This window comes from Cupressus sempervirens, chromosome 11 (assembly GCF_028749045.1).
Source record: "Cupressus sempervirens isolate cs-2001-9-10 chromosome 11, ASM2874904v1, whole genome shotgun sequence".
NCBI classification, from domain to species: Eukaryota; Viridiplantae; Streptophyta; class Pinopsida; order Cupressales; family Cupressaceae; genus Cupressus; species Cupressus sempervirens.
In genome coordinates, this window is record NC_143128.1 from 250224577 (window position 1) to 250252011 (window position 27435).

The window sequence follows — 27435 nt, forward strand, 5'->3', positions numbered from 1 at the left end:
ATAGTGCAAGACTTTGAGTTTGAACTTAGTTGCTTACAGTTACTTTGCGAACTGTTATGTTGATTATTGATAACATTGATTGCTATCTTAAATTGCTGCACCTGATCTTTCAGTTTTTATTTTATTCATGTTGTTGAAGAAATTTAGTTTTTCCTAAGTTTTGCTCGGTTTGAAGAGACTTTGTGCTTTTTCAGTTACTTCCCATTTCTGAAAATTATGTATTATACCTCCGTACCCAAGAGTACGTGAGAGATCCTTAAGCACTTTTTGGTAAAAGTGCATACACATGTTTATTTATTGTTAAGTTAAATTCATTGATAATCCATCAAAGGGAGTTGTACCTTTAAAATTCAGATGGAAACGGTTAATAGAACGTTTACCCAACTATCATGAGCATCATTGATTTCCTACTTGGGCGTATTTTAAGTTATTTAACTTTTAGAGGGAAAACAATCCGTTCACCAACAATATTATATACTATAATATATAAAATATATATGATATAATATATATAATATAATATATATAATATAATATATATGATATATATTGTATATACAATAATATATATTATTTAACAAAGATAAGTATATATAGGAAATGATGATTTATCAATAACAATCAAATTGAATCAATCCGATTGAAGCTACAACTTTAACACTTCCTCTTAGCTAGGGAGGATATGTAGAACACATTATGCCCTCAAGTATATGAAGAGATATTGAATCAATATGATATTTAATTCACTATAACGCCAAATTTCTCAACACTCCTTTAGCAAAAAGAATTTAGGGAATTATAATACAAGATTTGAACACCACTTTAAGTGTGGTCTATGATAGATTTAAGTTATGGTGTCTGGCAAGATCTGGCTTGAAGAACCATAACACTTGATTTTCATGGTGTTCGGCAAAATCTGGCCCGATGAACCATGTATGAGTTGATTATCAAGGTGTCTGGCAAAATCCAGCCCAAAGAACCATTATAAGTTGGTTATCAAGATGTCCGGCAAAATCCGACCCAAAGAACCATGATAACACTTGCTCCAACACATTTTGGTGTTAGGAGATAGATCAACTATTGATAAAGTCGTCACCTTACAATAGTTATCTTCTATTCGTTATCATGACTTCCGGCACTCCGAGAGGACAACTTAATGTAGTATGCTATGATAATAGATCTAGCTATTGATAAGATTGTCACCTTTCAATAGCTCCCCTCTAAATATACACATCAATGAAAGATCGTCACCTTTCATGACATAATCACAATAGCATCATGTAGTACCTCACATGATATCCACCATGAACCAAGTCAGAGGGTGGACCCACCATAGCTGCTACTAGAGAGTGGAACAAAGGTTTTCACCTCAGACTTCTCTCTCATAGAGGAGAGCACATTACAAAGAATTTCACTTAGAACTTCTCATAGAGAAGATATCATCCACAAAGGATTGCATCTCAAAATTTCTCCCTTTGAACAATGATCCTGGAAAGTCACGTCCTATAGTTACTCCCTTTGAGACTCTCTTCACCCTAGGATGCCTCTCAAACTCTCTCTGAATCTGATATTAATATTTCAACTTTCAGTGATAAGTTGTTATTTCCTCATGATGTATATAGAGGTAGGCCCATCAAAATCATGCAGTCACATACATATATTTTTAGACTCCCTCTGAGTATCAATCTTCTACGCTCCTTCGTTGCTTTAGAAGAAGTGTCATACTCCCTCTTAATGTAGAAGAATCTCATAATCTCGATCATCAAAGATGTTTGCTTCAAGAGCCTCATTTTATCCATCTTGATCATCAAGGTCTTTAGAGCTACTATCATTAGATTGAGTCTACACAATATTAAGTAGCATTATGTAAAGTACCAACCTTCTTTTCCTGTAAGAATATCCTCAACCATAAAGGAAAAAATCAAGGAAAATAACCCTTAAAGTATGTATAGAATTACAAATAAGAGAGAGACTACAAAGAGTAGATAAATGAAAACGATAAGAATACTTATTTGCACATGAAGATCCATAAATTTCCTTCTTAGATTATTTGAGGATGGAACATCTCCCCTCTAAATAAGGTTCAAGTGGGAATGGAACATTGACTATTATTCCCCCCACAATGTAAAATTTCCACTCATTCTTATACTATTGAACAATTTTGTATCAAATATGAAAACTCCTTTCTAAGTTCCAATTTGCGTTTTTTGTCCATTGAAGGTCCAAACATTCATTTAGCTTAATTTTCTTAGCTCATCCAAAATACGCTAATATCTTGATTGAGTATGATTGTGCCACATGTAAGAATCTACAACTCATACATCGAGTTTCATTCATCAAAGAGAGACTCGTAGATGGTTCAAATGAATTCTTAGAAGCTTCATTAATGTCTCACAACAACTCAAATTTCCTTTGTTCATGCACAGGTATTTGTTTGATCTTTTGAATAAACCTATATTATGCACATCTTGCAATCTGTGTATTCCAAATTTATATCATTAGCGAATCTATCACAACATGATTTACTCCCTCTGAATTAATATAATCAAGATCATCAAAGGTTGACTGAATCATATCCTCTATATGCTCCCTCTCTTTTAAGATTACCTCAAATGTCAGTCTCCCTCTGAGTTTCTATCTTTCTCTTCCTGTAATAACATTCTCAAAGAAAAGATCAAGGCACGTAGCTTTTATAGCATATATAGAGATAAGAGAAAGACTACAAGAAGTAAATAAAGGTAATTCTCAAAATATAATAATAAAAAATACTCATCTCAATATTTTGGAACAAGTAGTCAATAACATCCTTCACGATGTAAGACCTTTCTATTGTGTGTGATGGTCTTATTTCTCCTAACATCTGCTCACTACTCATTCTCATTTTCTCTTAATCACCATGCTTAGATATATTTCAGAATTTAAACTCAAGATATATATATATGCACAACTTCCTTTTTTTAAATCTTATTCGTTGCACACTTCTTCCTTATATGGTGCTCCCTTAATTTATCATGTTTAGTCTTTCTTTGTGCCAGCTGATATAAATCATCAATGTCTTGACCAACTTACAACTTATGAATTGTGTCAATTTAAATCAGAGATTCAGATATAACACATAGCTATAATGATTAATATTTATTGTTCCCATCTTTAGAGTGCGTAAAATTACATAACAAAAAATTGTAATAGTTGTGACCCATCTCATTTCTAGTGTAAGAACCTATTGAATTCTATTGAATTGCCGTTGTCCTACAAATTGACCCACCTTGGTCATCACACTCAATGTCTTCCATGGTCTGCAATACTCCACCTTACTTCCATTCTCCTAGTCTAATACGGTGCTGGCACTAGTGGTAGGTCCTTTTTGCGTGAAAACTTGAAACAAATAAACAAATGTATTCTTCGGTGGCTGACGTGGATACATACAATGAATGGAACACACACTTTCTTGGGATCTGAGGCTACTCAATCCACATCACCCTATCATGGGTCTGTGTTCTTACTGCATCGTGGTTCGATCCATTTCTTATTAAAGGTATGTACATCCCTCCTGTGGCTCAATGACATTTTTCAAATATTTTTATATATTTCATTGGTGTCTGCGATATGTTATTATACCAGGTCGGTTCTACGTTGACAGGTCAGACCAATGAAGGGTCTCCCGTAACAATTGCTTCTCTTTCATAATGTTATTATATTCAAATGTGGAGAAGTCTTCCCCGTTCTCCCTGTGATCGTTTGTGTGGAGTTAAACAAATTATGCTATCGCCTCCTCAAAAAATGAACGAGGCCACAAGGAAAGGATGGTCGTGCATTTGTCGTAAGATCCGCAGAGTTGAGTGAATACATAGTTGCAAAATTGAGGACTTTTATGGACTTCCTTATGCAACTGGTTCATTATTATCATCAGGTAACTCCTTTATTAATCTCCTATTGTCCGCTGACAAAATGGTGACATGGTACCATATCTGTTATTACTTGGCACCGTGTGTATCTATTATTACTTGGCATCATATGCGACTGTTATTACTTGGCATCATTGTGGGGCTCTTCATTGGTTCATGTTTCATGAATTCCGTTCAAGATTGGATACCATCACATCTCATGGCCAAGCGCTTAACTATCAGTGGTTACTTTCATGGGAGTCCCTTTGTTTCTTGTGATGTCTTTTCAATGGTGGTGACGCTTCAGCTATCAACAATGGACTCTTTATCTATCATGCCGTATGATGACTTGGTCAGTTTTCATTTGATTTTTCATGTATGCTGAAGGCAAGCATAATTGAAGAGTATTTGCAATGGTGTATGTGAGAGCTGTGAGGGTGCTTCTATATCAGCTGCTGAGAAGCAGCTTACATGGTATGAGAGCTGTCTGGTTGCTAATGTATCGTGGGCTAACAAAGGATTTATGTGCCTAGTTTATGGTGATATTGTATTCAAGTATAAAATCTCTATTATATGTATGACCTGTGCATAATCATCTACTTTACTTTGTCAAGCCTGTTTTGCATCTGTGAGTACATAGAGTCCGATATGTATTCTGCTATTTAGCAGTGAGGCCTTTGACCCGTCTAAGAAATCCTCACATGATGGTGAGAAAATGTCTTTATTCTGCTCTTCCCACTTTTTATACGGAACAGTCAAATGCATTGTCCCTCCACACTAATTGTCACTTTGGTCAACAGTAGGTAATGACAGAGATTGACAAGAATCACCATAAACTGTTCATCTTTCCTCTTTCATTTGCAGTTGGCTCTGATACCATATTGGTTTCTAAGATTGCTGCAAATGTACTAACAATTGACACTTTTATTGATTGTTTTCCAAATGCAACTTGAAGACTTATAAAATATGAGAGGAAGAGACATGTCTCATGAAGAGACATGACATGTCTTTACAGTTAATCATCACTAGTTTAACATATTATTTATAATAGTAATATAAATAACCATATATATAATTTATTATGTAATATGTATAACAATATATATATGATATATATATTATATACTATAATATATATAGTATATGCAATAATATATATTATTTAACAAAGATAAGTATATATGGGAAATGATGATTTATCAATAACAATAATGTATATCAGACCAAATCAATCCGACTGAAGCTACAACTTTAACAAAACAAACATATCTAAATAGTAGTACACAACAGAAAACCCAAACATATATAAATAGTAGTACACAACAGAAAACCAAAATACTTAGAAGATGCAGTATTTCAGTTTTTACTAAATTCTTGGTCAAAGCCAGGTAAATTGTTGATCAGGACCAAATTAGCAATTGTCAAAAGGAAACTCTTTTATTGGTCAAAAGGAAACTGTAACCTCGAATTGCCAAGTTTCATTAACTAGAGCCCTAAGAAATGTATGCTCAAATTAAACCATATGAATTATAAACACAATGTTAAAGCCCTATTTGATGTGTCAAAGAATAAAACCACAGACCTGGCATATGATCTCACTGATATACAAATATAGAATGGACCTGCAAATTAACAAAAATCCATAATAAGTAATTTTTAGAATGAATTTCCCTTCTTCAAAATCCTAAATACCAACTCAAACTTCCACACACAACCCACTGCCTCCTATACTAAACTTCATTGGGAAAAATAAGTTAATCATCAGAGATCGTAAAACAACTGCAACAACAAACACTGATAGAATGGAATTGGCTTGAAACAAAGAGGCAGACATAATATGGTGCAAGCCTAACATACTTTGAGATAAAGAAATGATAATTCCAACAGCAGTACTACAAGGATGAAATTGAATATCTCCCAAGCGCTCCCAGATAGCTATTGAGATTTGCAATTTTTTCTCCAATCTTTAGTGTAGATTAACTTGTGTTAAGAGTCTTAGTGTCATCTATTTAGATATGTGGACAATGTAGATTCATCCATCTTTAAAGTTTGTAACTCTGTATTGTGGTTCATTTTCTTCAATACTCTTTATCAGATAGTTCTAAATTCTGACTTTCTATCCCACTTCTGAACTTGTGTGGCCCATTCTAACCAAGATTTCTTATAAGCATCCCCACCAGGCATAATTATGCATTAATTGGACATCAAATTCAAGAGTTAGACATAAGATTCTAGATTTTTGAGATGGCCCTTTAACATCAGGTGTTTACATCTAATTCCCAACAAATTTAAAATAGGCAACCGGGGCCACCTACATTTGCACTCACCGCAAACTCCATCACTGCAATAGCTTGTTTATTGACACACACAACCTTAATATTGTTCATTTTGGTTCTGAAATCCTTGGTTTCCCTTAAAAAGTTCTACTTTCACTATATACTAATCTATCTCTGCCAAAATGTCTTATAAGATTTATAATTATTCTGAACCATACACTGAAGCAAATAAAATCCTTGATTGTATAAGTCTCGTCAACATTCCCATTTGAGTATTATAGATTTCTCCGTTTAATTTTTTCATATAATGATCATTTAACACCTTACCTGATTCATTTTACCCTTCAAATTTTCTTGGAAGAATAACCATACACTTATTCCCACCAAAGACTCAATATGTTTTAGAGCGATCATAAATGCCACAATCAAACCAGATGCACATCAACCATTTTGTTCTTTTCAACAGTTAAGAGCCATATCTGCGTGAAACAATGTCATATGCCACACACATTTCATAGTAAATGTGAGGCTTAAAATGATGCAAGCAGTTACAATCCTAGGAAACACAAGTGGAAGAGCACTATAGTGTGATTATTTACCATACACATGACTAACTACAATCAGAATGAAAGTTTCACTTATACAAATCTGCAAGAAGGAACCTTATTGAGTTTTTAAAAAGTGGAATTGAAAGCTAGCCAAAGTCTAAATTACCAAGTATTATTTGAGTCCAACAAAGATATAAATAGAAAAATTACTTAGATATCTTCAAACTGTAAGTTTGCACAACAGCTACAAAACAAGAACTCTAGAGATCTCAGAATGTTAACCACGTACATTAGAAGATCCACAGTTCTGTGATCATATAGCTTGGATCGTTTTGTTCATAGTTTGCAAACTCTGAAAGTACTCTCTGAGTTGCAAAGCACTCTCTAGTTTGTTTGCTGAGCAAGTTCTCACAAGTTTAACTCTTGCATTTTAATAGATGCAAAAAAAAAACATGTGTGAAAATGTCAGTGCAGGTAAAATGCTGTTTTAAATGTGCCTTTCATATATATATTTTATAAAACCTTGGAATTTCTCTTTCGAGATGTCAATTTTTAATTTAATGCATTTTGTAACTGAATTTTATGAAAAAATGTATATTTATTTCTTTAAGAGATTTAAATTTTTAGGACTTTCTTAGTTTCCAAGCTCTTATCTGTGACAAATTGCCAGGTCTTTGCTTAGTTAAAAATTTCAGGCTTGCCAAGTACTATACGAGTTGGAGTCTATTATATAGATTTCTAGTTGTTTCCTTCATCTGTTTACTAGCATGTAAAGGAGATAATATAACAAAATTAATTATCACATAGGACTGCAAGCTTACAAGACAGTTATAAAACAAGTGTTTTTGAGCATTCAAAATATTCACCGTATGCATAGAGAATGGTGTTTTTTGAAGAACCATATTTCTGCAAGCAGTTAGCATGAAAATTTTGGTTTTTTCTTAGACTTGCAGCCACTTCCATGGTTTATAGATAACAACTGAGGCATATGCCAAGCCCTATCTTCCTATGAAGAAACTTAGACTACTCTCTTTCTTATTTAACACATGGGAAATCATTTCTTCCAAAAATTAAAGTGCAAAAGGACAATAGACTTTCCTTGGTTCAAACTTTCAAATAGGGCAATATTGCTTCCATAGTTAAATTACTCTTCAAAAAAAATTGCTGCAAATTGTCCTTGACTGAAAAAGGAAAAACCAACTAGAATAATAAGATGAAAAATTCTTACCTGTCATAGTAACTATTTAGAGTGAGAATAAATTTGAATAGTGCAGCTTCTCCAACAAGAACATAAATGACTCCAAAACGGATGTACCAGCGAAACTCCCTTACGTAGACTTTTGTTTCAATGTACAACAGAGCCAGCATAGTGCACCAAGCAACACTTTCAACTACCAAAGTTACAACCTGGATTGCAACAGGACATAAAAGAAACCTGTTTGTCATTAAAACAGATAACAAATCTATCCATATTTCAAATTGAACAATAAAGCATTAAGAGGCTGCAAGTGGCAACATTTTAAATCAAGCAATAAACCCTATGGTTCTTAGTATCCACCCCCTCATTTGAGAACATGACCATAGAGAATGGCTTCTTATAGGGCACAATTCCAAAATCTCTGTAGTTGGTTTTAAATTTTAAGCCTACATTAAAGTTGTGCAATAACTGCTGAATTTTCCTGCGCACATCAAACATTCTTCCTGGAAAGAAAGTACCAGTGAATGTAATACTTGATTAACTTAATTCCTACCAATATAACAATAAGTATCTTAGAAAGCATAACTGCAGTGGTTTGAACTGAGCTCCTAAGTGCATTCCATCATTATTTGCCAGAAGAAATTTCCTGATTTAATTAGAAGTATGGTTCAATCAATCAACAAAAGTGTTCTCTGGTAAGTACCTTTATCTGTTCAACTAGATACATTAGATAGCATGCAACTAGTACTGGCAAGAGGTCACATTGAACGTGCTTACAGATCATAACTTAAATTAAATTACACACAAATTACTAAATAGAATAGATAGACCTGACACATATTTGATGGAGAAATAGATTGGCCATACAAGGATCCATGCAAATTACAACAAGCTTAAGTTATGACAAACATTTTCAAAAAAATTGGAAAGGAAACAAGGTCAAACCAATAGATAATAAACTGACAAAGTACTCCAATGGAGAAGGAAATAGAAGTGATTTTCAGCTTCTCCACTGCCCTTTTTGTACCACGAAAAACCTTTTAAGATAATGCAGGAGAGAGATGGAGACAACTCCCATCATTGGATGGAACAGAAGTGAGAAGAATATTAGAGAAACAAGATGGCAAGCATGTCTTTCAGGTAATGAGGAAAGGGAGGTACTGCATTTTACTTCTTCTAGCCCAGCTGCTTCATTTCTGGGATTTTAGAGTAAAGTTGGTCACCAGCATGGTAAATTCTCAGTGGAATGAACTACCCCTTCACTCTGTTGCAGCAATTTTGCAAACTTTTCTGCTTTTGTACCATATCAGTATTTAAATCTAGTTTCTTGTACTGTGGGTCACATAAATTTCTCTGTATTGTATTTAAATGGTATCCCAAGTTTCTCACAATGAGGCTCTAGCAAGCCTACTAAAAAGACTAATCACAACTTGCTGTGGTAAATATCTCCTACGTATCGATTGATAAACTACAGGGGCTCTACAATGAATGGTTCATAAGGCACAACACTTGCTAAAGGTTTTGCAAAAGGGACAGCAAGCTAAGAGGGTTTAACCTTGGAGCATACTCCGTGGTTAAGCATCCTTGAATTGGAGTTGTATTAGGATAGGTGACCTCCCGCGATAGCCCAATATTTCAACTCTATGAGTATCATCTAAATGTAATGAGTGGTAAGTGTTCCATGCATTCTCATAAAAGATGGGTTGTTATAAAGCACTTGTCATGAAACATGGTCAATGAGTTTGACTCAACTACACAGCTGAGTCCTAATAGCAATATCACAATTTGGCTTGTTCTAGTAAATATCTCCTACTTATCAGTTGATAAACTAAAGGGGCTCTATAATGAATAGTTCATAAAGCACAAAACTTACTAAAGGTTTTACAAATAAGGTAGCAAGCTAAGTGGATTTAACTTTGGAGGAATTTCATTATGAAATCTTATGTTCTTTAATTTTATTTCTTGAAATAAATCCGTTCAAGTCCATTTATTCATAGAACCGTCTACAGTTTCTATTAAAAATCATTTTGCAGCATTTTTGTGGGTCTGCTTGTTCTGCCTCCATTTAACCCCTCTATGGCTTTCTGCAACTCGCATGCCCAATTGTACTTGCAGCTTTGTTTTAAGCTTATTTGCATTTTTTTGAGTTTTTTGCAGTTGGCTAGGGTTTCATTTGAAACTCTCTTTATTCATGCTGGTTTGCAAAACAGTTGCAGATTCTTGACAGGTTTTTCAAGATCTCAACTGGGTTGTCATCAGATGCATGGATGAAAAAATCGGCAATATTTCACCAAAAACGAGATATATCACGTATCAAATCCCTCAACAATTTAAACACTCTAAAACTCGGCACCGAATATTTGCAAAAATCACACCAATATTTTTAGAAAAAATCGCCTTATTGTGCAATATAATTGGTAAGATTAACATTCAAAGGTCAATCCTAAAATATATAAAAAAACATAAAATCGCGAGCACGCAGCTAAGTTTGGGTTTGACAAAAATCAGGGGCAACGGGCTGCGCAAATAGGGCTGAGAAAGGAGTCGACTCAGACTGCCATTGCCAGGCGTCGGTGAATTACATTGAATTCTATTTTAATTAACATTCTATCCTTTGTACCATTTCTTTTATTTGCAGGTTTGCTGAATGCACAATACACACGAAACATGTGTGCTACATTATTGAAAGTTTGGATGTTACAATATAATGAAAACATTCAGTACAAGCGATTTTCTATCAGTTGTTTCTGCATTAAGCAATTTTATATAAGTCGGTCATATAAAACTGCTTAATACAGTAATTTCTTTTTGACGGACAGCTGGAGAAGCGGCAATGGATTGTCTTGTACTTCCATTTTTAAACTAGAATCGGTAACTACCGTGAAATATAATGAGGAATTCAAATATTTGTTTTTATTTCATTCTATTTTTAGCCAATATATTAATATTCAATATTATATGTTAAAGTATTTTAATAATGGTGATTGATTTAAGAAAAATATTTTTTTTTTAAATATTTAGTATTATACTTGTTTTAGGCAAATGTATTATTGCATTCACCTATGTAGAATTAGTGAATTGTTTTGTACCAACAAAAATTAATTATTATTTTTATAACTGAATATTTAGTTTCTATTATCATAGCACAATTTATAAATCAATTTGGTTTTTGCTATATGATTCTATCACTATGTTAATCTATACGTTTTTAATTGCTATAGTATGAATTACTAATTAACTCAAGACTTTGATAACATATGGTGGATATCTCAAATTATTATATCTTTTACAAATTTGTTGTGTATTTGTGTGTTTTTAAGAATGTTTTAATAAATTTTATATTTTCAAATGTTCGATAAAAGTGCCAATTTATTGCCAAATTTTTCACCGAGTTTTGGCCAATTCCAATATTTTCAGTGCCAGTCAAGATATTGCCGAAAACAAATTTTTCAACTATGATCAGATTTGTCTAGGGTACCTTAGTTTATGTGGCTCAAATTTTGTGCCATCAAAGATTTATTCTGATTTTAGATCCATTATAGAATTTTTTAGAACTCTCGTTGGCCTTCGTCAGTATTTTTGGGTCAGTCGAAGCATTTTTTTGAAATCTGTGCTCTTTCTATAGGCAAATTTGGTGGACTCCATCCCATTCACAATGAGGTATGTATGGGATTTATTCATCCCAAGATGAGGTAATAACTGATGTGAAAATCTTGATGATTATTTGCTTGATCTTGTTGATTGACTATTAGCTTGATTTCTTGAGGGGTTAATGATTGATGGAAGAAGGTGACAATTGATGCATTATCCTTCAATGCTTGGAATGAGATCTCCTTCATACTTAATTGGCATAGGATCACCACCTTTCATAAGAATTGAGTCACCACTTTTTGTTGTTGTCTTTGAGAATACAATATTTCCCAAATTGCTCTCCATTGGACCTCCTCCTTGAATGGAACATTCTACCCTTTAATTTCCTTTTGAGAGAGTCACTTCCTTTTTTTTTGTAATGGCCCTTACCAATAGGCCACTAAAAACCACTAATACTGAACTGTGAAATTTCGTCAAACACTTGACATGCAAACTAAATACACTATTGAAAGTAAAATGCTAAATAAAGGAAATTGTTATGCAACAAATCTACTCAAATAGCTGATGTAAAATAGTGCCAATATATTTATTCAATGATAACCAAATGCTTTTACATATGATATGCGATTTTCATCTCAAGGTATTACAACATGGCACATTACAATAAACCCTTACTAGCTGAATGCAATTGAGAATTTCTTGCAACTACAAACTGAAATGAAAGAACCTAGATTGAGCAAATGCTAGAGACTGAATGCTGAAGACGAAATGATGAAATTGCGACTCCAAACTGCCCTCCAATTTGTTGATCGTACGGCTTGTAGGTACAGCCGTACATGTACGGACTGGTACAGCTCCTGGCAAAAATAAATGCTGGGCTGAAAGGTGCCGAAAATGATATGGAAATAATTGCCAGGCTCCAAGGGAAATTCTCCCAAGAAATAAAAATCAAACTCCCAACCAATAGTGAGATATGAGCAAAAATGTATGTCCAGGCTGAAAATCGAACCGTACTGAAAATGCCCAAATAAGCTCAACTTGAAGTAGCTAAATACCACTTCCAAAGTGCAACCCTTCAAACGATATTTCGCCTCCTCAGTTATGCAAATCCTTAGGAGACTCTGTTCCCAAAGATCAAATGACAATCTGCAGACCAAGATGGCACCACAAATGCTCAAAGAGAAAAGTATTGTAAACTCAAAACTTGAATGTCCGAATGAGAGGCCAAGCACCCTATTTATTCACTTTCCTAAGAAGTCTCTAAGAACTTCTAGAAGTATCTATAAATATTCTTATGAAATCCCTTTATAATGCACTTTTATAAAAAGTAACTTTATAAAATAAAAAGTGCAACTCAACTCTAAATTATAATATTTTGGCCCCGCACAACACATAAAATAAAATATAATAAACTTCATCTCTCCAAGAGCAAATAAGACCATCCAATCCCCAAATTATCATCAAAATGACTCTCTCACCAAAAAAATCTACCTACGAGAGTCCATGATAGGCAAATTCACTGAAAAATAACATGTCACTAAAAAGGGGACATGAAAGTCCGCCCCTCCTGAAATTGCTTGCCCTCAAGCAATCTCAAAGCTGGATTTTGCAAAATATCTTCTCCCTCCCATGTGGCATCCTCCTCGGGTAAATCTCTCCACTTCACCAAGTACTCTCTGATAGTTCTCCTATGGAGCTGTCTCTCTCTACTATCAATGATGTACTCAGGAACAAGAACCAATTTCCCTTCATCATCCAATGGAGGAAGAATTGTTGAAGGCACAACATGCTGACCCACCGCCTTCTTGAGTCGTGACACATGGAAAACATTGTGCACCCTGTTGTCTGTTGGAAGCTCAAGCTCATAAGCCATCTCACCAATCCGCCTGATAATCCTGAAAGGAACATAGTATCTAGGCTTAAGCTTCTCTGACCCCCCTCTTCCTAAGAGTAGACTGTCCATAAGGCTGCAGCATGAGGTAAACCATGTCACCAACTTCAAAACTCCTCTCTGTCCTCTATGATCTGCATATTGCTTATGCTGATTTTGTGCTCTGGCAATATTATCTCTGAGAGCATCAACAATGTCCTTGCTCTATTGAAGCAAATCCCCAGCACGAGGAACTCTAACATCACTCATAAGCAAGTCAACAAAGCTCGGTGCATTATAGCCATATAGTGCTCTGAAAGTAGTCATCTGAATAGACATGTGATAGGTAGTATTATAGCAATACTCGCATAAATAAATCCATCTAACCCATGCTTTCTGCTGACCAACCATGTAGTTCCTCAAATATCCCTCCACCCACTTATTTACTATCTCTGTCTACCCATCAGTCTACGGGTGGTAACTGGTGCTAGATGTGAGCTCAATGCCACATAAACGAAACACCTCCTGCCAAAAATGACTCAAAAACCTACTATCCCTGTCACTCACTATGCTCCGAGGTATCCCATGTAGTCTAAAAATCTCCCTGAAAAAGATTTCAGCCACCTGCACTGTCGTGTAAGTAGTAGTGATGAGAAAGAAGTGTGCATACTTCGTCAACCTGTCTACCACCACAGATGCAATCTCGCCCTTGGGCCTTAGGCAAGCCTGTAATGAAATCCATGGATATACGCTCCCACTTCCTGTCAGGAATGGGAAGTGGCTATAGGAGCCCTGCTAGAAAGGTGTGGTCTTGTTTGTTCTGCTGACAAACAGGGCACTCTCAAACATACTGCAACACATCTACCTTGAGCCCCTTCCATGTGAACCACTCTCGTACCTGCCTGTACGTTTTGAAGTATCCAAGATGTCCAGCTATAGGTGAATCATGAAGTGCTCTCATAACAATATGCTTCACCTTCGATCCTGGGACTAAGAATGTCTTGTTCTTGTAGATAATCAAATCATCCACAAGTGTATACCTGGTATCCACAACTGTCCCATCAACAATCCCAGATGCCCATGAATCTCTAGCATACTCAGCAATGATCAAGTGCCTCCAATCCTCTGATATCTGAATCATAGCACTAAGATGTGGTCTACGTGACAATGCATCTACTACCACATTGAGTCCCTTTCACATAGGAGATGTCAAAATCATAAGCCTGCAATTTACTAACCCACTTTTGCTATCTGTCATTGAGATCTCTTTGTCCAAGGAAGTGTCTCAAACTATTGTGGTCAGTTTTAATGCAAAACTTACCACCCACCAAACACTGCCTAAATTTAGCCAATGCATGCATAATAGCCAACATCTCCTTGTCATATATACTAAATTATCTCTCTGGACCACAGAGCTTCCTGCTCTCAAATGCAATGGGGTGCTTGTCCTGCATTACAACAGCACCAATACCCTCTCCAGATGCATCAAACTAAAGCTCAAATGGCTTCGAGAAGTCAAGTAATGCTAACACAGGGCACGTAGTCATGATCTCCTTGAATCTCTCAAAGCAAGCTTGTGCCTCAGGTGTCCAAAGGCTCCCTTCTTCAGCAAATCTGTCATAGGAGTTGCATGACGTGAATACCCACTGACAAATCTGCGGTAGAAACCACACAACCCAAGGAACCCTCTCAACTGTGTCAGGTTCTCTGGAGTAGGCCAATCCACAATAGCACAGACCTTATCAGGATCCATCTTTACTCCCTTTCCACTAATGATGTGACCTAAATACAATAGCTCTATCATGCCCAAATCACATTTGGACTCCTTGGCGTACAAGGACTCCAATTGCAGGATCCCCAAAACTGTCTCCAAGTGCTCCATGTGCTCCTGCCAAGTCCAACTATAAATCAGAATATCATCAAAGAAGACTAACACATACTTCCTCAACTTGTGACGGAAGACCCTGTTCATGGTGAACTGAAAAGTAGCTGGCGCATTGGTCAGCCCAAATGGCATGACCACAAACTCAAAGTGCCCACAATGACATCTAAAGGCAATCTTCTCAATATCCTGCTCTCTAACTTTGATCTGATGGTAGCCGGATCTCAAATCAATCTTCGTGAAGTAGCATGCACCATGAAGCTCATCAATCCGTGGAATGGGGTACTTGTTCTTGAATGTCCTTTTGTTCAGCACCCTGTAATCAATGCACATCCTCAATGTACTATCCTTTTTCTTCACCATCACAACCGAAGAAGCAAAAGGAGACTTGCTAGGCCTGATGTGACCCATCGCAAGAAGCTCCTTCATAGTTTTCTCGATGTCATCCTTCGGCCTCTTAGGATGCCTGTATGGTGTAATCATCACAGGTTTAGCACCCTCCTCCAACTCAATGATGTGCTCAATACCTCTGTCTGGTGGTCTGCCAGGTGGGATGTCGCTAAAGACTCTATCATACTTCACCCTCAACCGTTGTATGTCTGGATGATACTCTATCTTATGTTGTCCCTCCTGTGCAGGCATGAGAGTACATATGGCTGCCCACTCAATGTCATCATGTCTAGCTAACCTCTCCAGCCGTCTGAAGGAAATAGTCCTCATGTCTCCATTCTTGATGGCTCTCAAAATGTGTTGCTTCCCATCCACTTCAAACTTAATCTCCATGTCCTTCAATCTGAAGGTGACCTCTTCCAATGAGCACAACCACTCCATCCCAAGAACAATATCCAGATCACCCATGTTGATAACATGGTAGTCTGCCTTGAACTCATAGTTGTTCAGGCATAAGGGCAAATTTCTAACCATCCTGTTACACTTAAGAGTATAACCATCAGTAACCTGTACTCATAGTCCCTCAAACTCCTTAGTCATAATATCACGATGTTCAACAAAACATGCATCAATGAAATTGTGCGTAGCACCAGTATCAACCAAAGTAATAACTCTCTGCCCTGCTAGAACACCACGCAATCTAAAAGATCCTTCCTGCTAAATGCTAGACAAACGTGCCTCTTGGAAGTGCAACTCGGGCTCCTCCTTAGTCTCTGGAGCTTCTGCTTCTGCCTTGGGCTCTGCATCACTATGATCAATCTCATGTCCAGAATTATCAGAATCTGAATCCTCATAATAAGCCCACATAACCCTGTTAGCCTTCCCCTTAGGCCTCATAGGACAATCATGATCTTTGTCATAGAGACCCTTGCAATAAAAACATAGCTTCTTCTTGCGCAAATCATTCAGTGTCTCCATATCCAAAGGTGCAGTAGACTTAGCCTTGGTATCACCTTTTTTGCCCTTGTTTTTATCAAACTTCTTATTGTCCTTGAATGAAGAAGTGCTCCTAGAGGTGAACCTGCTGGACGGTGCTGTGAGCTCCATGCTTCGTGCCTTCCTCATAGCCTCTTGCAATGAAGGGGGATCGAATGCCTTGCTCCACCCCTTTAGAGGTTCAGACAACCCCTCTGTGAATAGTATAACCAACCTCCTCTCGAACACATCCTGCACCATCACTGATAATCTCTGAAACTCACTGATGTAGACCTCCAAACTGTCTGTTTCTCTCAACTGTGTAAGATCACGAAAGAAGACCTCCGAGTCATTCTTATCAAAGCACTCTACCAATCTATCCACAAAATCCTGATAGGATGTCACCTGATTATGTTGCAATGTAACCATACCATGTGACCACCAATCATGTGTTGCGCCCTCTAAATGCAAAGTGGCATACTTGATAGCATCCGTCTCTAACATAGGCCTTAATGCTAGGAATGTATCTAACTTATGGATCCAGGCTTGTGCTGTCATCTGTCCACTACCGTCCAAAGATGGTAAGGCGAGCTTGTTAGCAGCTCGCTGCAACTCACTGTTCTACCCTCCTCTAGGCCTCCAGTTCTACCTGCTACTCCTCATGTGCTCTCTTCTCTGACTCAGGTAGCAATCAAAATTCAGCAACTCACGAACATGTGGAGGAAGTGCCTGCCATTCTACATCTGCAGCTTGAAGATCATCCTGAAAGTCCTCTGGCATATAATCCTCTACTGCCTCCTGGGTCGCCTCTCTAATGAATGTAGGATGTGTAGGCCTGTTTGCAGTCCATGACCTATGCCTAGGAGCACCCTGTGAACTTGCTACACTCCTATTATCCTGCTCTGGTGTCCCCCTATCCTGTTCCTGATTACGTCTATCCTATGGGTTCATGCGCTCAACCATGGTGGTGAGTTCCTGCAAAGCCTGAGCCATCCGCTCTTATCCTGTAACCATTGCTCTGAAAAATTCCTTTGTTTCCTAATCCTCATTCCTACTGTCTCTTGGTGGGCTACGCTCTTGTCTATCACCCATGGTATATGGCTGCCTGTCAAAATCTTGTTCCCTGTCAAACAAAGTTTGCCTACGAGTGTAAAATCTGTGAGAGCCAACCCCAGGTGACTGCATGTGATTTCTAAACCCTCGGGATGGCAGGAGCTAGGCTCTAATACCACTGTAATGGCCCTTACCAATAGGCCACTAAAAACCACTAATATTGAACTGTGAAATTTCGTCAAACACTTGACATGCAAACTAAATACACTGCTGAAAGTAAAATGTTGAAAAAAGGAAATTGTTATGCAACAAATCTACTCAAATAGCTGATGTAAAATAGTGCCAATATATTTATTCAATGATAACCAAATGCTTTTACATATGATATGCGATTTTTATCTCACGGTATTACAACATGGCACATTACAACAAACCCTTACTGGCTGAATGCAACTGAGAATTTCTTGCAACTACAAACTGAAATGAAAGAATTTGGATTGAGCAAATGCTGAAGACAAAATGATGAAATTGCAACTCCAAACTGCCCTCCAATTTGCTGACCGCACGGCTTGTAGGTACAGCCATACATGTACGGACTAGTACAGCTCCTGGCAAAAATAAATGCGGGCTGAAAGGTGCCGAAAATAATATGAAAATAATCACCAGGCTCCAAGGAAAATTCTCCAAGGAAATAAAAATCAAACTCCCAGCCAATAGTGGGATATGAGCAAAAATGTATGTCCAGGCTGAAAATCAAACCCTGCTGAAAATGCCCAAATAAGCTCAACTTGAAGTAGCTGAATACCACTTCCAAAGTGCAACCCTTCAAACGATATTTCACCTCCTCAGTTGCAAATTCTTAGGAGACTCCGTTCTCAAAGATCAAATAACAATCTGCAGACCAAGATGGCGCCACAAATGCTCAAAGAGAAAAGTATTGTAAACTCAAAACTTGGATGTCCAAATGAGAGGCCAAGCACCCTGTTTATTCACTTTCCTAAAAAGCCTCTAAGAACTTCTAGAAGTATCCATAAATATTATTATGAAATCCCTTTATAATGCACTTTTATAAAAAGTAACTTTATAAAATAAAAAATGCAACTCAACTCAAAATTATAATATTTTGGCCCCGCATAACACATAAAAAAAATATAATAAACTCCATCTCTCCAAGAGCAAATAAGATCATCCAATCCCCAAATAATCATCAAAATGACTCTCTCACCAAAAAACATCTGCCTACGAGAGTCCATGATAAGCAAATTCACTGAAAAATAACATGTCATTAAAAAGGGGACACGACATTTTCTTCTCATTTATTTTTTCTCTTCAAGAGATTCTTTCTTAATTTACAACTTTCATTTTCTCTTCCTCCCTCTATCCCCCTTTTAAATGAAGTTTTCTTCTCCCTTCTATAACCCATATTTGAGGGAGTCGCAACTTTTCATTTTTATGCCTTTTGACCATTCATTAAACTAAATTTAATTATGTTATATTTTATTTTTATTGTTTAATATTTTTAACTTAAATTTAATCTTTATTCTTTTCTAATTTTTTTTATTTATTTTGTTTATTATTAAATCCTGCTTTGAAAAGGGCAATTACACAAACCAGAGTTTCTGGCTCCTCCACAGAAGCAAAATATTGCACAGTGTCTGGAGTTGTTCACAAAATAAAATGGTTGCATCACATGTTCAAATACGAAAGTTTTTACTAAATATTTCATGTGCGAACATACAATCCCCCATCAGCAGAAGGACAATACTTTATAGAATAATTCCAGATTAGAGATTCATATACAGAAAACACTAGAAAAGAGACAGCTGAAACAATAAACATTGCTTGCTGCCTTTTTTAATACAATATTTACCTATTTCAATAAGTTTTTTCAAATGTTTCCTAGTGTTTCTCAAGTTTTTCACATTGAGTTGGAGCATAAAACAGTAGTTAGAGATGCCCAACCATGTTTCAGATGTCTATACACTTCTAATAGATCCTGTAGACACCAGCAGAGTAGAGGACTTTAAAAACTATCTGATGATAAGAAATTGCCCACCTATTTAAGAATTTTTATATTCACAATCAGACATACACTCATGTATCTGGATACCACTGTGTAATATTTTTAATTCCACTGTTTCTCTTTCAACCATGTTTCAGATGTCTATACACTTCTAATAGATCCTGTAGACACCAGCAGAGTAGAGGACTTTAAAAACTATCTGATGATAAGAAATTGCCCACCTATTTAAGAATTTTTATATTCACAATCAGACATACACTCATGTATCTGGATACCACTGTGTAATATTTTTAATTCCACTGTTTCTCTTTGCCTGCATACAGCATTTAAATGAAAGACATTAAAGATTATCTGATAGCAGACAATTGTCCACCTATTTAAGAATTCTGAGTTTTACAGTCACGTAATATATACCACTATGCAATGTTTTTAATTAATATTTTCAGTCTTCTTGCCCACACAGAGCACTGAGATGGAGGACATCAAAGCTACAATTGTCCTTCCATTAAAATTTTCAGATTTTCAGAGTCAGACAAAATCTTAATGTATCCGCATACCACTAATGTAACATTTTTTATTCCAACATTGTTGGTCTCCCTGCCCAGTAATAGCATTGGAACAAAGAAGATAAACTTATCTGATGATAGACAATTGTCCATGAATTTAAGATTTCATATTCTCACGCACAAACATGATATAATGTATATGATAATAATATATAATGTTTTCAATGAGAACATCACAAGCTAAGTGGTGATCAAAGATATCAAATTTTTAGAGTCAGACATATTTATTATTTACCAATATTTTTTATTTTTTATTAAGTGCTTCCAATTGTTATTCCTTTTCTATCACTGAAGTGTTCTATCTTTTAGAATTTTGAAGTGTTCTATCTTTTAGAATTTTGTCATACTTTGATTATTATATTATCCTTGTATTGTTCATTTGTCTGGTCATTCTATCTGATCTTCTAGTATTCTATTATTATATGCTTCTTTCATTCTATCCATCCACCATTCTATCAAACTATTTTTCCATTCTTCTATCATTCTATTTTTTTATCTTTCTAAAATTTGTTCATTCTCTGAATCAACCATTCTATCTGTCAACTGTGAATTCATTCTAATAGAATCCTTCTTTCTTACAATTCTTCAATCATTCTGCAATTTTATCTCTATCCTTCTAGAATTCTATCATTCTATTGTTCAACTATTCTGCTAACATTATGTAAAGTTTTTTATTCTGAATGTTAATATCATGTATCTGATAGTGATAACACTATGTAAGGTTTTCAATTCTGACTTTTGACAAAGGCATTAAAAGATAAGGCAGATGATGTCATTTGCAAATCCTTCTTTGCCAATCACATCCCAATCCATGTCGCTCACTCTCCTTATAACAAGGTTGTCGCAAAAATAATTAAAGCAAGATCACTATATGTCCCACCAAAAGAGACAAAATTGAGGACAACAATTTTAGATAAAAACTATTCCATTCATTGGAGAAAATGGAAGCTACCTAGGTCACTAGTAGATGCACCACAATTGGTGGACAGTTATCAGGCATTATCCATTCATCAACGTCATGATCACATGTACAAAGGGCCCTTAACTCCTTAGGGCTATTAAATGTTCAGAACATTGTAAAGATATTGATTTTCAGTTCTAAATACATAAGATGCTATTGAGGAGATTGGACCAATGAAGATATGCTGCAAGCAGTGTCAGGTGCAACATATATGTGCAAAACTGCAAAATAAAAATGATTGACTCAGCCTATAGGCATATTTGGTGGACTCCTTGTGTGCGTGACATGAATAATGCACTCAAGGGAATCTACAAAATTAGATAGATCAAAGATGTGGTTAATGATGGTAGAGGTGTGTAGATGTTTGTCAACCACCACCATTCATCACAAGCACACTTCAGAAAATTCTCTATGGAGTTTTTGATACTCATGCCGACTAAGAATGCATCATAGTTTGTTCTCTTGAAGAGAATGCTTGAGCTGCAAGAGGTATTGCAACTAATTGTTGCAATAGCTGAGGGATATTGGTGGCCCAACTCTAAGTTAGAGAAGGGAGCAAAAGATGGTGAGAAGTTTTTAGAATTTGGATTGATGGAAAATACATTGTTGTCATTACTTCAATTCTCTGAGTCATTAGTTAGGGGAATTTAAATGCACCTAACTTTGGAAAAGCATATGAGTGTGTTGACAATATGCTTGGCCAAATAAAAGCCATTGTAGAAGAAAAGGCACCACATTATGTTCTGCAATGAACACTTTCAGTCAATCAGTAATTGTCAATGGGAGAAGCTTGACACTCCCTTGCACATGGCTGTCTATGCATTGAACTCAAAGTGGTATGTGCGAAGTTTGGGCAGAATTACTTCGATACAAGATGTTGAGGTGAAGACAAGGTTTGTGAAAACGATTTTAAAAAATTATGAATCTACACTAGGCAGCATCATTTATACAAAGTGGACAAAAAATGTTATCTATGTTTAGATAAGGCCAAAACGCATGGCGGCAATGCCATCTACTGACTCAGGTTTCTAATTGCTCTGTTTCTGAAGGAATTGATCTACTTATAGTTTTAATCACTTTGTTAAGAGGAACTAACTTACATCAGGAGAGTGGAGGAGCTTGTAGTTGCACATAGTGTTTTGCATCTCACTAACCACAATCTATCTATGCACAAGAAGAATCCAACAGATAGAAGGGATCTAGAGCTAGGGAAGCCAAAACAAGTTGATGAAGATGTAGCATAGGCAGGGGTGGTAGGTATTCCTTCGGAGGATCTTGGACTTGAGGAGTCTAGCACTTCAAATTATGAGTTCTACAATGCTGGGCTTTAGAATGAGTGACAATTTGAGGCACTCGACCATTGGCTACTTTATATTTTTTTATGTCATTATCATTTTGAATATAACTTAATACTAATACATGAATATTGGATATTTTTATTGTTCATTCAATGCAATATTGTTTAAATACTTTAAACTTTCATATATTATTCCTTATCTGTTTTTTAAAACCATTTTTTTACGTACCATATATTAACATATATTTGTATTGTCATCCTCTCCCTATACAGAAACCTAAGCCCGTAATCCCCAAAACCCATCCCCACAATCCAACGATCCCAAGACTCTGTTTGATTATGATTATAGGTTATCTAATGAGTAACAACTTCAAATTTTCGGTCAGACATACTAACATATTTCAGCATATAATTATTTAATATTTTTAATTCCAACCTCTCCAAGTTCCATCCCTAGAGAGTATCGGAATAAAGGATATTAAAAGCCATCTGGTCATAGAAAATAATTAATTTATCAGTAATTTCAGATTTTCACCTACGGGCATAATATTATGCAAATGGGTACTAATTCGTAAGGTTTTTTTTTTGTCGGCATTTCCAGTCGCCCAGGAGGCCCTTCGGCAGGAAAAATTCTACGCCTAGATATCAATCGCTTTGATTTGAAAATGGTGAACCAAAAGCTGTAAGCATTAAAAAAACACTTTCCACACGATATTTTGTCGATTTTTATGCACAAAGTTTCCACTGGCCCAACTGCAATTATATCCAAGAAACCAGTGCTTTGTGCAATTTAAAAACTACTTACCTCAAAAGGTGCAAGAGAACCCTGACCGTCCAAATTAACCACAGAAAATCCCATAACAGCCCTGTACAGCGGCTCTGCCGTGTTATAGGCAGCGAGAGCCCCCAATCCATAGTTAAATAAGCGTGATTGCAGGCAAAACCTCTTGACGGAATAATCCTTCCTTATCAACCAAATTCTGTAACAAATCAAGCACAACAGGACCAAATGCGACAGAGCAACCACCAGGGTTTCAGTTGCACAGGGTGTGTAAGCCCCGAGAGCATTTGGAATCAGTGTCACCCACTTTCCATTTTCCACAGGCTTGCAGTACCAATCAACTAGTCCCTCCAGAGCCATTTGGGTTTCCGGGGACAGAAATTTTCACAGGTTTTCGACCACCATGAAATGGGAAACACAATTATAGCGGAGAAATTTGTTTTCTTATTGCAAATGCACCGGTGGGAAAACAATTATAGCGGAGAAATTTGTTTATTGTAAATTCACCGGAATTGATTTGGTTTGAAAGTCGACCACGTCCCCTGCCGTCTTTTTAATGGTAGATATGCTGCTTTCTTGCGAATATATTCCTCTTGGCGGGTAAACTTCGAGTGCTAGGCAATGCACGTTGACCATTGGGAATTGCAGTTAAAAATCGTCATCACGTACCTCAATAAAAGCGACAACAATTCCTACAATAATTTAAACGAATATTCTGCACATCCACGAGCACAGTAGTCAAAGCACGGTATGATTTTTAAAGCGTCGATTGGTGAATATTTTAACATTTGATGCGCTAAAATAACTCTGCCTCTGCTGTTGGAATGCAGAGACCCTCTCCATAATTTTTTTTCATATACACGTCCACAAAAACAATTTAAATGTATTCATTTCTTTTTCATGTTTACCGAGTCTTGTGGATGCTGATTATAATTAATTATTTACTAATTAAATGTATTCTTTCGTTTCAAAGTATGAAGATACTATGTATTTCTCTTGCATTTCAATAAGGTAAATTATTAGAGTAAAGGAAGAGATCTAAAGAAGATAGATAGATAGATAAAATTTTAACGTCCACGAGGCCAAAAATAGCCTATGGGACAGCAAGACAACTCAAGCAGACTTAAGTAGCGTTGTTCGCCTCTTGTGTAGACTAATGATGAGCCCCCCCAATTGCCCAATGTACTCTTCGTTGAACAGGTTATGCCAAGAACTGTCACATATAGTATTCGCAAACTTATCCCTGCTATCCTTGTAGGCCTCACATTCTAGAATAAAGTGCTGTTCAGTTTCCACTTTCCCAGAATTGCAAAATCTGCAAATTCTCTCTTCCCAAGCCTCCTTTGGCCTCTTCCAACGCCCGGTCTCACAACGAAGTTGGTGAGAGTTGGTTCTCAGCTGAGCAATAAGAATTTTAGCTCTCCAAGAAATGTTGGCTCCTATGTACACTTTTTCGAGTTGATCACAAGTGGGGTTGAACTCATTTATATAATATAGTTTCTTCCTCCCAATCTCGCTTCCCCAATTTCTCTTGTAGAATTTCTCCATAACAAAGACCTTTATTTCTTTATTACTTGTGGGGCACATATTGAAATGAATATTCCATTTACTCATCCACTTGATGTTTTGTTGCATCCATGTCCTTTTTCGCTTACATAGTGTGTCACTAAAGACAACTTTCGGCCATCTATCCTCTTCCATTTTTTCGATTCTTTTTAGATAGCTTAAAAGGCGAACCATAGCAAGTGCCTCAATAGGCGCAGCCCCCATTTCACTTAGCATGATGTCATATGGAACAGTGCTTTTAATTTTAAAACTTGCTTGTAATCAAGCGCTTTTGGATTCCTTCGATTTGTTTCCATTGTGCTATAGTAGTGCTGCTGGCCCATAATTCACACCCATAAAGAACAACTGACAGCACAAGAAGACCAAACAAGGTTTGAATATTTTTCCAATCCCACAACTCCGCTTCACGGCACCTATTCTGAAGAGCGTAGAAAGCCTTCCATCCACCTAATGTCCTTTTATACCTGCAGCTAGACCAGCTTAGTTTTTTGTTGAAATTGATGCCAAGGTATTTATATTCCGCAACTTCTTCGAGAACACTTCCATTGTAATAAAATTCATGTTGATGTTGTTTTTTATTATTAGAGAAAATCATAACCTTGGTTTTGCTAATATTGACTTGCATCCCCACCATTCTACAAAAGCGCTCAAGAGAAGATAGATGGTCTTGCAAACCACAAGCAAATTTGGCAATTAAAATGAGGTCGTCCGCATATAGGAGTAGCTTTATAACAAATTCCCCTAGCTGAATGCCTTCACGCTCTTGCGTGTTTAACCACTCTTCCAGTTTGTCAATATATAAACCAAATAAAGTAGGGGATAAAGGGCAGCCCTGTTTGACCCCGATATCGCTCCTAAAACATTCTGAAATGCCATCTGAAGTTCTGATTTTGACTTTCACCTCTTCGTACATTCTATGAGCAGCAGCTCTGAGATGCCTAGGAATCCCCAATTCTTCCATCCTCAACCAAAGCTTGTCTCTCGGAACGGTATCAAAAGCCTTTTTGAAGTCAACAAAGCAACAAAAAACCTCTTCTTTTTTTCTCCCACTCTTTTTCAATAATGTGTCTCAGAGTGACACAGTGATCCACTGTCGAGTGCTTTGGCCTAAAACCAGCTTGCCCTTTAGCACGTTTATGATTTTCTTCTGCCCATTTGCTGATCCTAGTTTCTATCATACTGCCAAAAAGTTTAGCAAAGAGGGGATTGATCATTATAGTCCTGTAGTTGGAGGGATTGTTAACATCACCACTCTTAAAAAGTGGTATTGCAAGGCTGATTGTCCAATCTTTCGGAAACCCTTCCTGGCAGATTTGTTGAAGATTTCAGTGATGTGCGGTGCAAGAGTTTTCATACCCCACTTCAAATATTCAGCTTGAAGCGCAACAAGGTCTTTTGCTTTGCCTCCACCCAACTTCTTAATCCCTGTCTCTATCTCTTGCACAGTAAAAATATTTGTGGTATCATTGACCAAAGGTGGCTGTCCCACTCCACCCTCTTGTTCATAAAGTTTCTTAGCATAATCAAACCATTGGGTGGCAGTAATATTATTTTCAGTTTGCTTCCTCCTTGGTTGGAGTTCTTTCCAAAAACGTTTGGGGTTATTTCTGCCCAAGAAAATTAGCTCCTCTCTCCTTGTGGACATAAAATCGATTTTTTTCTTCTTTAGGATCTGTTTGTAGGTCTTAATGTCAAGGTTAGTTTTATTTGACTCCCTTAGATTTCTCCTAGCCCTCTTGCATTCCTTATCAAACCATGCATTGGCTGGAAAACAATTAGTTTCAGATTTTCTATTTTTTGCTCTCTTGCATTTTGAAAGAGCCTTGTGAATCAGATTTGATAAATCATGACTATTAACACCATGCTTATACATAGGGTGTCCCATACAAAGTTCCTCAAGAGCAGCCCTGAAAGTGTTACTATTTTCTGAAGTTAACAAAATTCTGCCCTGAGAAGGTGGGTGTTGAGGGCCTTGGATTTTTGCCCCAATCCGTCTATCCTTTGCCCAATACAAATTTACGTACAGTGGTCTATGATCTGATTTGAGATCCCAAATGTGCTCTCCAATTTCAACTTCTTCAATATTGTTATACAAATGCTGCGAACAAATTACATAGTCTACCACACTTGCCCCGTTGTATGTGTTGCAAGTGAAATTGCCCGACTTAGCCCATCTAGCCAAACCATTACAGATTATTAGATCAAATGTGCCACACAAAGTGATCAATTCTTCCCCAAAATGATTGCAGCCTTTAGCATCTTCGGATATTCTATCCCATGGATGATTTCTCTCTTTTGTGAGCCAAATAGGGTTATCATTTACTTCGGAGCTGAAAATACTTGCTTGCCAATTTGCTGTCCTAGCATTGAAATCTCCAACGAGAAGGACATCCCCACGTTGTGAAAAAACAGCAACATCTTTCTTTAACGTAGCATAAGGGTCATTGTGATCTAAACCACACTTTTTATAAATTTTAGATACTTGTGGAGCAAAGTAACAAGCTGCAATCCTGAGAAGAGTGTTATTTTCCACGATTTTGAGCCATATAAATTGTTTATTAGAATCAGTCTTTT

At 36.6% G+C, this 27435-nt stretch overlaps 1 protein-coding gene across 1 annotated transcript in view; it reads right to left on the minus strand.

Moving 5' to 3' along the window:
• The window catches only part of LOC149529090 (ABC transporter C family member 2-like), a 167619-nt gene extending 143755 nt beyond the window's left edge, over positions 1–23864 (minus strand). The window contains 3 exon segments of the mRNA XM_089811398.1: positions 5467–5506; positions 7937–8115; positions 23320–23864. Coding sequence (XP_089667524.1) covers positions 5467–5506; positions 7937–8115; positions 23320–23655 — 555 coding nt within the window. The 5' untranslated portion in view covers positions 23656–23864.
• Between the last annotated feature and the right edge of the window lie 3571 nt (positions 23865–27435).